Below are 12229 nucleotides of genomic sequence, written 5' to 3' on the forward strand. Positions count from 1 at the left end.
TCACAGCTGAGTGAAACTCCTCCCATGTGATCACGGCCCGTCACTGCTGGACACACAGACACCACACAGTTAAGAGTTCCTACTCGGACGACAGGAAACACACAACTGCTCTTGTTTCAACGACGCAGTTAGATGATTGTGAGTCTGCATCTCAATCACAAAGACACAGTTACAGGGTCAGATGGGATTCTGGGAAAGGACTGCAAATGCTAAGGGTGTGTGTGTGTGTGTGTGTGTGTGTGTGTGTGTGTGTGTGTGTGACCAATCTCTCCAGCCTGCTCTTTATTGCAGCTTACTTGTTAACCTCCTTTGGACTGGCTGTCAGTCATCAGGGGAGCGAATAAGAACACCTTACCATTGATGAAACTTAAGCGGTCCCGCCCCTCGGCCTCCAAAGCAAGCCACTGACCTCCTGTCCCTTGTAGAGGAGGGAGCTCTGACGGAGGGGAGGGGTATGGTTTTTCAGTTACTGTCTGTGCCCACTGGTGGGGGGGCTAAATCTGGGTCTGGAGCAGCTGGGAGTGTTACATACAGCTCAGGCTTTGGCCCCGTTTGGAGCCAGAACCGGCCCAGATTCAGCCCAGATCAACACCATTGCCTGCACATATCCAAGCTAACTGGCTAAAGAGGCTGTGGTTACTGGAGGGGGAGTTACATGAGGGTCTACGGTATGCATGACCAGCTGTGAACGGTCGCGACGAGGGAACGGGTGGAGGAGCTAAGTGGGATCAAGGGTCTACGGACAAAGAAGATAATAGTTGACGTGGCAGAAAATACCTGATACGTACCTCTTTTTTGTCACTTCAGTAAATAATCTAACAATAAGTGAAATATGAACACAAATGCTGTTGTGCATCAGGTGTTTTAAGCCAAGCATTTTGATTTCCTGACAGTGCTAATTAAGGCCATGATGATGAACTGCACTGATTAAATGAATCAAGAGCACAAAGCTGGATATTTATTTGCAACATGCAACTAAAGTGCGTGTGTACACAGTTGTTATCTGGGTGTGTTTTGCAAACGTTGTATTCCTACATTAAAAACAAACAAACTAAAGAAACCTTAGGTTAAACGTACACTAATGGAGTGAGAATTCATGATACCAAGCAGCGTGTTATCTCGATGACTTCAGTGAGCTGCTGCATGCCCTTCTACCAAACCACCATTAACATCGACTGCCCATGAACCTATAAGCGATGTGTTAGGATGGTGGATCCCAGTCCTTGGTCCAGTGATGACACGGAGTCCCGTGCATGTTTCTCACCCTGCTCCAACACAACTGATGTAAGTCAAACACAACCCAGTGAGGCTCATTATGTGGTAAAGCAGGGCTGAGAACCAACTGCCACACCTCATACCACAGGAGCAAAGAAGGGAACCACGGCATTAGAGTGATGATGTCTCTATTGCAGCTGTATTTTCAGCACCAAACAGCCTCTACTTTTCTGCATGGAGATTTTTTTTTTTTAGCATCAGACCTGGGATGAAACAATCAAGCAGTTTTTTTTTTATTATTATTGTTCACATTTGATAGTGGTCACATTTATAACTGTACTGTTCATTTACTGAGATCTGGGAGGACGATGACATCACAAAAAAGTCTAATGGTGACAATAACTTGGGTTGTAACGGTATGAGACTTTCATGGTATGATAACTGTCTTAAGTCACATGAACACAATTACGTCAGTGTGTGCCCGTCTGCGAGACATCTGCGATCAAATCACAAACTGATCTGATCTTTCTGCAGAGTGTATATGTATATGTTTGAGATATGAGTGTAATACATAGTTTAGTAAAAGGATGTGAGACAGCTGAGATTTTCAGCTGTGTCCCATGCGGATAACCTATTTGACTGACTGTCCGTGTAGTGATATCACCTTGTTCCCAGATGTCAGTAGTTACTGTGGTGAGCTTAGTGCTGTTGAAACGAAGAGAATGGACACTAATAATAAGCCTCACCATGCACTGAACTACATAAACCATCAGTGAGGTTCTCATGGTTCACTCATAAATTGAGTAACAGGAACAAAGACAGTTAAACTAGTCATACATGTGTCCCCTTACTTAAATGTCTAGCTCCATTGCTCAGTGGAATACACTATGATGACTGACAACAAGGAGCGGGAGGATTTAACCTGTAAAGTATAAGTATTTTAATCCTGAAGGACTTCTAGAAGCTCATTCAGAATTGGTATATAGTCATTCTTTCTCTGTTTTGTTGTTGCTGAACTGCAAGGTGGATCAGCTACTATGCTTTGCTCGTGCTGCATCTGGCATACGTGGAGAAAAGTTTAACTTTCCAAAACATCAAACCATCCAAATTGATCGATCAGACAAGACCTAGAGCATAGAGCAGGGATTCTGTCGGGGACACATGATTTTATATTTGATTCATCTACTTTCTTTTATTTTCAAGCAGGTTTAACTACATTTGAATTCACCCCAGGTCTGATCAGAGCATTGGTGTGACCATCAGCCTAACGATGAGGATGAGACAGCACGGCAACAGAAGGTGGAGGGACGGAGAGTTTGGGTGAAGGACACTCAGGAAGAGGAGGAGGAGTGGAGGGGGAATAAAAATGAGGTTGAAATAAGGTGGAAAGATGGTTTTGTTTACCAAAAATGCCCTCTGTCAGTCATGAAAAAGAACAGACAAAGAAAAAAAGAGGAAGGAAAGAAAGAAAGAATGAAAACGTGAAAGACGAAATCACGGTCAACCACAGAGCAACACAGGTACTGTATATTACTTTATACAGAGAGAGAGACAGAGCACATCATCTTTCGGGGGGGGGCGCTCACATACATCACAACACCAGGAGGAGCAACAGCAGTTCATTGTGGCTAATGGTGAAGAGGTGACAGCCTGATGTCAGCGGGTACATTGAAGAAACATATCCCATAATGCACTATGTCTGTCCCCACTAACAGCACTCCAACAGTGTATGCGTTTGTTTATTTATTTAAATATTTAGAAATCTATGGTGCCAGTGATAAACTGTGCACTCTCTCACACTGTTTCTCTCTACTTTCATGCTCCTGAAAATTTGCTTTCAATTAGTCACACTTTGAAGTAAAAACCTTAAATAAGATAAGAATAAAAGATGAGGTTCAATCGAATGCCCACCCCTACTTTTTATATGTGACACGTGAAAAACAATGTAACATTTGAGCCGACAGTGTGAACGACAGGGAGCTGGTGCCATCACAGATCCTATTTCAGAGCAGTGGTTACCTGTAAACTATGTGGGACAACAACCACACACGTCTGTATCGGACACAGTGCTGAGACACACATGGTTCTCAGTGAGTGATGAATTAGGACAATAGGACAAAAACACAGTAAAGTACCAAATGATGGAAACACGTGTCTGAGATGGTCGCAGTCTATAAACCCATAGATAAGCTGCTCTTCAAAGCTGTAGATGCTGAAGGATTATACACATTGATTGATATTTTAATACTGTCTTTTAACAGATGCATGGGCAGGTTCCAGTCTGGATGTTATAATGGTTTTATAACAAAATTGGTGTCTAAAATATTATCCGACATAATTCTCTGGATGATAGGATGATTTGCATAATCCTTCCATCTAGACACCCTGTCTGACCAGCAGATGCCGCTCATTATCCCTCCAGATGTTGCTTTGCATTTGTTGTTGAAAACCTGGAGGAGCAGTGATGTGGACTTGGTAGCGAACAACACATTCAGTAGATACAAAGGACCATGCACTGTGTGAAACACTTGAGTATATCATGCTTCATCCACTCCAACAGCGAGACATTGTCAAACACATCAAAGCTTTTGCAGCTTGAACACAAAATGAAAGGTGTGCTCCTCATTTCCGACAGTGAAAAATAGTGAACCTACCTTCTGCCACGCCCCACGGGTACTGGCGACCTCTGACCTTCTTTCCGTTCACCTCAATCACCACATTGCTGCCGACTACTGCCAGAGGCATCTTCTCCTGGAGAGGGAAGACACGAATACAGACAAATGTTGATCCCCGTTGTTACGACGACTGTTCTTTTTTTAGCCTCTGGCAAGACACAGCCGATGAGGCGAGTGAATACAAATCTATCGAGTGAATGCTTGGGTTGGAAGACACATGGCTCATGTTTAGAGGCATATTCCATTGAAAGTCCTGTCCCCTGTTCTAGCATTCAAAAGACATGTTGCTCCCATTCCACTGAGTCAATAACAGCTGAGGGAATTTAATCCAGTGATAGTTATGGCTACATACAAACTGCAAGCCTTAGTGCTCAATTTAGACTTATTGTTTAGATCCATGTTTCTTAAACTGTGATGACCTCTCATACCATAGGTGGTACAAAAGCTCAGGTAAAACTGGCACTGGCACCACTGGCTTCATTGGTTCAAGATATGACCACCTGACTGTAGGATTGTAGTATACAGTATTATTGCATTTTCCAGTGTTAACGTATTATAATTGTATAGTTTTATCTCTTTCAGATGTATATAAACGTCTGAAAAAAATGGACTAGAAATGGAAACCTTTCTACATAATATACATGCATTTCTATTTGTCGGAATGTTCATAAAAGTTCCTTTTCAAATTATGCATGCAGAATATAAACCTCAGAATGTAGCCTTAACTCTAATGAAATTCATCTGAAACACTGGTGTGATTAAACCTGATTTTAAACCTCAATGTGACCATCACAGTGGAGGAAAATATGTAACCATGAGTGACAGTTTCTATGCAAGAGGCAACAGTTACATGGATGACAGTCACTCTTTAATGAGCTTGTCTGTAAAGCTAATTATCAGTTAAGCAGTTTGGCTGCAAGGCATGGAGAACAGGGACAGGGGCAGATGTTTTCCTGTTGTTTTAAAAGGACTAACAAGACGGCGTGGTTCATTACCTTTATCTTTCGGATGAGCTTGTTGTCCTCGTCATCCTCTGTGTCTGGGAATTCATAAATTTTGATTTTGTGCTCCTGTATCTCTTTCATGATCTACGAGAGACAGACACAGCGATCAGAACAACGCACACGTGTAGAGTTGTAGCTTGCTGAATTACAAACACCAGCACTGTCCGTCCAACAGACAATGTGGTTCATACAAACAAAGAGACCTGTTTTTTAAAAAGCTGGCACTCCTCAGGGGTCAAGGTGTCGGCTTTTGCAATAAGAGGGATGACGTTGACTTTGTCATGGAGCCTCTTCATGAACTCAATGTCCAGCGGCTTCAGACTGAAGAAAAGACAGAGGGACATGTAAGAACCATGCAGAAGTTTGAGAGATTCAAACAGCTTTGCATGTGAACATTTTATGAAAGACAAGGTTTCCCCCCCTTTTAAACAGCCTATTTAATCATCATTGATAATTCTAGGTGTTTTACCTCAGGCAACTGGCGATCTATACCCTGTCTCACCCAAATGCATGCTGGCATAGCTTCTGGGCTTTTCATTCCTGTTGTAGGACAGTGGTGGGTGTTATAGATCTTAGCAGTGACTGCCCACTTCTAGGACTGTTCTGTTTTTAATAGCCATCATTGATTTCTCTTTCTAGGTCTATGATGAGGAGGCAGACCAACCAGCAACAAGATGAATTGAGGCCATAAACATTCATTCAAAGCAAACAAATTAGTGGTACATACGTATGCATCCTATAAACCACTGCAAATGATTATTCAACAACATCCAGCACTATTTGAATGTAAACCTTTTTTTGTTGCGACAGTCTTACAGAATATTACAGTAGGTGTCTTGTATGTTTACAGGTGTAGAAAGTAGAAAGTGTACATTTGATCAATTCCATTCCATCAATCAGAGATGTAATTATTACACCTGGGAATAGTAGGTAGTGCATTATTTCTCATTTACACTGCACAAAAAACAAAAAAACAGTTGATATTAGGGCTGACGGTGTTCTAAAATGTCTTGTTTAATCCACAAATAACAACAATTATTCACTTTTCATACTTTCTTCGTCATATGGAGCATAGAAAGTCTATAGTTAATATGTTACTATGTTAATTTAGCTATTGAATTCTAATCAATTCAACATTGCAGCCCGAGTTGACGTCATTCAAACCTGAGGCTTCTGCATGACCATTTAACATAATTTCACAGTTTCGTAGCTTGAGTTTACTGTTGACAGTTGTACTATTATAACTGAAAAAACCCATAACCACACAACTCCAGAGGTTTTTCAAAATAAATGTAGTTCAATGAGTCACCAGCAGAGGACCAACTACAACCATACACTGCATATATATAGTCTTTTTTTGTAATTCGCCTGTGATATCACCTCATCATTTTGCCATATTGAGTTCACAAGGAGATTTATTTTGTAATACCCCCAACATGAGGTCTCCATCTCTGGCTAAAAGACTCGTGTGGCCAGGCAGCTGTGATCTGAGAATGAGCTTGGTGGGCTGTTGGTGTGAGCAGTGAGTGAAGTGCTGCACAACAACACAAATCAGAGTGAAATTAAAACCACACATACTTGAATTCAGGCTAAATCAACTGTGACTGTAATAACACACCTACACACTTTTAATGCATGTGGGTGGAAGCCATTCTTCAGTGTGTGAGGACATGGATGTAGAAAATGTGCGCATGTTTTTGTGTCATGCTCGTTTCTCATCCAAGGAATGCAGACAAACAAAGGGCAAAAAAACAGCTGTTCAAAGGTTCAGTAGGTCACAGGGTCACAGAAAGTGTTTGTGAAAGATCGACTTTGTCAGGACAGGGTCAAGTGGAGGGTCTATAATGCAGAATGAGGGCAAACTTGTGTGGACTTAAAATGCAGTTCAAGAAATCGTCTCTGCACAGTGACTTTAAACCAGCAGTGAGAGAAGCCTGGAGTCCAGTCAGCAGCAACAGACAGTTTGCTTTTCCGGTTTCAAAGATTCATCTACGGCTACACAACTATTTGAGTGCTTTCAGTTTTAATCCGTGTTAAATAGCTTTATATTTTGATAGCTGTCTCTCAGCCAAGGCTCTCACAGTAAATCTGGGAGAAACTTTTCCAGTATCCAATAACACTTTATCCAATCATGAGCCAGAACTCCATAAAGAGGCGGTTCCCTTTCTGTCGGTCAGTAAATGCTCCCCCTCCTCCATGTGGTATGCACCCTAACCATTTAGAAATTGGGTTGGGACTGGGATGGGCAAAAATTCAATAACAATATGTATTGTAATGTATTTTTCTTAAAGAGCAATACAGAAAAGATTCAAAACATATCAAAATAATGTTCAATGCATTGTTCAAACACACAGATTGCTGTTTTCTGTCTGTTAAGAATTTTAAAACCACAGTTAACTGGTTCTTTACATTTCACTTTCATTTATATCACAACAATTATCTAAATAGAAATGTTTTATCATGATATTTTTGGTCATATCAACCAGACCAGTAGTTAGACCAAGGTCTGTATTATTGCCTTTAATTTTACAATACAGCACAGGTCTTGACTGAATGATGTCAAATTGCAGCACATATAGGCATATGCCTCTTATTGATAAAACACAAAAAATGCGAACACTGTGTGTTTAATTAAACTAAACTAATTAATGAATTCTACATACACATACTACGCAGTCGTGTGAAAACAGCTTCACATTTGACCTGAGGCCGATTCCTCAGCAGCTATGATGAAAAAAGACCGACGCCAAGTGAACCCTCCACCCACTACACATGTACACACACACACACACATCAGAGGACAGGGTGCATTTGTCTCACAGGAGATTCTCGCCTTTGTTTGCCGCTCTGAGCTTCCACTCTGTGGACGCCTGACTGAGTGATTCAGTGATGGAGAGCAGAACTCGACTGAGCATGAGCAGAACTGGGTTATATAACCTTTTGTGGGTCACAAACATTGACTGGCAGCCTACTCATCTATGGCACAAACACACACTTACTATAATCAGCAGAGAAAAGGAGCATGGTGGAGAGGCAGCCGTTTCCATAAGAGTAAACCAAACCAGAGACATGTTAAAGGACCTTCGTTTTTCATTAGACTCAAACTGAGGAATTTTAAAATGTCTGTATTTACATTAGAACCAAACTGCTTGTAGTGGAAGGATCAGAAAAATGTGTAGTATCTGATTCAGTTGATGCTCTCTGTATACATACCGTCTCTCTCTCTCATTAATTGTCAATTGCAACATCGCAAAACACAGACTGACTGCTGAGGAAGAGAACTGTGACCTGGATGGCTGAGAATCTCCAAAGACGCATTCAAATTGGCATTCCCTTCTCAGAAAGGAAGCTGCTTGCCATACAATACATTATATTAAGTTGCACCTGTCAGTCAAATATTTCACAATATTAAAAATGAACAGATTCAGAGAACTGTGTTTTTACTTTGAAACAAAAATGGGAAGTGTTGGATTTGTGGCATATGTCTGGATAGAACGGCATCTGGGTCTGGAGTCCGAAATTAAGTGACCCTTAATCTGGAATGTAGAGGCAGTGACATGGGTCCTTCAGGCTCAGGGCTTTGCCAGTAAAGCTTAGAGAAACGTTTCCTGTATCCCACAACACTTAATCCAAGAAAAGGGCCACAGCTCAACAAAGAGACAGTTCTCTGTGCTTTCTTTCACTTCGAGGAGAGAGTGGGATTGTAAACCACCAAACACATTTATTGACAGAAGCTTAAATAGGACCAATGACATCAAGCACTTACCCATGTCCAGACGGTGCAATGAAGTACAGGCAGCAATGGACTCTGTTGTCTGGCATGGATCTGCGATTTACCCTGGATTCTGCATTCAGGAAGTCTTCACACTTGCTGTCAATGTAGTTTATGACTGGCTGCCAACTGTGGAGATGGTGGAAGGGTATATGATTCAGATGAAGAATAAAAAAACAACACATATTTTATTTGTAAAGTTAAACAAACGTCTCACCAGTTGCTGTTGTCCACTGCATCTCCAAACCCTGGTGTATCGACAATGGTGAGTGTCAGCTGGACCCCTCCTTCTTTGATCAGCACTTTGGACTGCTCCACCTGAAACACACCCCAACATGTCAGTGAAGTTGATTGTTGGCATTTACCTTCCAGCTTTGAATGGAGTTGTAACATTTTGATCATGAGGATTCAACACTTTTGAACATGATTCAATGAAGCGAGGAATGGGCCCACGCTCATCAGCCTACATGCTTAATTATGTGACACTATTGGCTCCCACTCAGGCCACTGGTGAGTAGGGGTGGGCAAGAGATATTGCCTAAGATAATATTGTGGTTGTTTTTTTCTAAAAGATGGGCAAACTGACATTATTGAGTATTTAAATGACTGCAAAAGCCAATGAAACACACACTGAAACTCCACACACATTAATAAAATGTAAAAATGTAGCAACAATGAGTTATAACTCAGACAATTAAAATACATTTTTTAAGGATAATGGACTAAAAATATCAAGATATTATGGTTCTGCCCATATCGCCCATCACTACTGGTGAAATATCATCACTCTGCACCCACACAGCCTGCTGGGAGATTCAGAGAAGCCAATCTGATGCACTGTGGGGAAGAGTTATTGCAGTATTAGTGTGTAGTGCTAAAGATTTGCTGGAGGAGGATTTAGAGATCTTGAATGTCAGTAATTATATGCCGGTTAATCATGAGTGTAATTGGTACGTTGATTAACCAGTCAGTGTGATCTACAATTCCCTCTTTTAAAAGCTTGTTGTGTTTGCACCTCATCAGATTTGCTTGGTTGAAAGAGAACGCTCTTTAGCAGAGCAAACTAATCTGCTCGTGCTTTATAACATTAGAAACGGACAACTGCGTCAGAATCAAAGTGCAGCAGAGACGATAGCATCGTGGTTGGTGCTACTTTGCCTCAGATGGAAGACAAGGCCCTAAAATCTCACTCCCCAACCTGTATAACGGCAGAGTTAAAGGTTTAGGGTTAAATATTGTGGCAGTGTCCACAAACATATCGTATAGGCCCTTTTAGGAGAAATGTAAAAAAAGAACTGCAGCAGGTAAGAGTCAGAGGTCAACAGCTGAGGAGGCAGACTTTAACGTGTCCTTAGGACAGATGTGAGTTCACACGTGGAAACAATGTGAGCATGTGTCTTCATACCGCGTCCAAATGTGGTTTGAACGATCGGATATGAAGACGCATTAATGTAGCATTGGTGCATTACGGCTGGAGGGAGGCGGGATGTGTGGCCGACAAAGCATTTTGGGTGAAGATACGGAGGATACTAATAAATCCCAGCACTGAGTTCAAGATCCAACATATTACTGTTAAAAATGATGGATCTTAAATAACTGATGGCCTTATGACTCCAGTTTGAAAAAGTAGACAAAATCAATCTCACTCTTCACAATCAGTCACAGATCCATCATTTCCTGCAGCTCGCCTGCTGTTCCTTCTCTCGGCTGCATACTTTCACAAGGCCACAGTTATTTTAGGATCCCCCCTCTAACTCAAACTACAGCCCTCTCGCTCTAACACAAACATTCTTCAGCTTCCACAACCCTTCACATAATCTGTCTGACTTTACAGCTGAGCATATATGTGTGTGTGTGTATATATATATATATATGTATATATATATATATATATACACACACACATATATATATAAATATATATATCGAGCACTGCTATAATTTGACATATCTGAGCTTAATTGCGTATCCAGTGCATGTTAAAAGTGTGCGTTTGTACCGCAAGTGTTTGCGCATGACCTGTCAACCATCTCCAAACCAACGCTGCTATTTCCACCATTTCTGCGAAGGAAAACAGATTGGGAGAAAACCTCAAGAATGTCGTCAGTCTCAACACCATCATTTAAAAGAAATCTGATCTGGGAGAATGTGAGTGCGCGACACAACATGAGATTGTTCTGAAATATAAATACTCTGACCCCATCTCTCCTCCTTGGCCTCAGACCACAGCACCAATGGCAAACACACTAACACATGCTAACTTCTACATGCCTGAGCTCACGCTGTGCTCATGTGGTTTGATGAGAGCGATAGACCAAAAAGAGTCTGGATCTAAAAGCTCTTGACGTTTTCACTGTTGCCAGAGTAAATTTAGATTGGAAAAACGACGACTGTCAGGTGGAGAGGCAAGCGATACGGTGACGTCATGTGATTTGCCTCTACTATGCGAACTTCACCAGGGTTTGTCATCAAACATCGCACACTGACGAAGACTTCCCTCTTGCTGTGTGGTCACTTGTCAATCTTCCATACCTGAAGACCCACTAATTGTGCAGAAGGTATCTAAAAACAGCACTTGAGTGTTTTACTGCTACACTGCTCTGAAAACAGTACTTGCAAGTCGCACTCCGGGTATTTTGACATGTAGAAGTGAACTCTTTTTGCATCAGTATTGGAACATGTCCATGTAGCAGTAGGACTTCATCCATGTCCATACTCTTAGTGTATATCTTGGTTACGTGTCATGGGAACATTCTTGCCCTGCTATTGACGCTCTCTGGCCCCCGGGGGTCTGTGGCGACTCTCATCAAATTCCCTGTTTTTCTTCATCACCCCTCAATGAGACATCTCTCTCTCTCTCTCTCTCTCTCTCTTTCCCACTCAGTATTACTCCGCCACACTCACAGGTTTGGTCCCTCCGATGTTACCTGAATCCCACTTTCCTCTTTTGCACTCATCCCTTCTCTCCTGTCTCATTGTAGTTATAATATATTTTACCCCCCACCCCCATCTCATTCACAGATCTTCCACATTTTCACTAAATGCTTCTCATTCCTCCCTTCCGCCTCTGCTGCTCCGCTTGTAGCTTTGTTGCCCTTCTACATTTGTCATGACCATAAAAGGACACAACCAAGCCCAGTGGCCCAGCTGTCTCCCTCTTGGTTCTGCCATCTCTCATCATGTGAGAAGCTTCATCCCTCTCTCTTCCTCCTCTCGCTTTCATAGCTATTAGGTCAACACACATTTGGATTCAAATAGAAAACAAAACACATTTTGATAGTGGAGGACCAGATGGCATAGGTAGATTTACTATCAAGGAGGCTCTGTGTGGATGTTAAAAGTGATTTGGTGTTAGCTATGATGCCAACTGAAGCCACACTTCAGCTGAAGACTGAAAACACTCACCTGTACAGTCTTCTTGATGCGCAGAGAGGGCCCGGGGTAGTCCTTTGAGTACAGGTCAGTCAGGAACAAAGAGTTGATGAGGGTTGATTTCCCAAGTCCAGACTCACCTGAGGACACAGACACTGTGTTTAACAACTACAAACATATAGTAGTTAAAC

General features: G+C 41.8%; 1 protein-coding gene across 4 annotated transcripts in view; it reads right to left on the reverse strand.

The window, feature by feature from the left end:
• LOC122776084 (septin-7-like) overlaps positions 1-12229 on the reverse strand; it is a 34974-nt gene that overhangs the window by 5059 nt on the left and 17686 nt on the right. For 2 of the 4 annotated variants that reach the window (XM_044036447.1, XM_044036446.1), the window contains exons 3-9: positions 12072-12178; positions 8884-8984; positions 8661-8795; positions 5098-5215; positions 4886-4978; positions 3870-3966; positions 2620-2631 (exon numbers count right to left, since the gene is read on the reverse strand). In XM_044036447.1, the coding sequence (XP_043892382.1) occupies positions 2620-2631; positions 3870-3966; positions 4886-4978; positions 5098-5215; positions 8661-8795; positions 8884-8984; positions 12072-12178 (663 nt within the window). The remainder of the gene's footprint in view (positions 1-2619; positions 2632-3869; positions 3967-4885; positions 4979-5097; positions 5216-8660; positions 8796-8883; positions 8985-12071; positions 12179-12229) is intronic. The other 2 variants (XM_044036449.1, XM_044036448.1) reach the window with 1 other exon arrangement.

Source organism: Solea senegalensis, linkage group LG10 (assembly GCF_019176455.1).
Source record: "Solea senegalensis isolate Sse05_10M linkage group LG10, IFAPA_SoseM_1, whole genome shotgun sequence".
In the NCBI taxonomy this organism is placed as follows: Eukaryota; Metazoa; Chordata; class Actinopteri; order Pleuronectiformes; family Soleidae; genus Solea; species Solea senegalensis.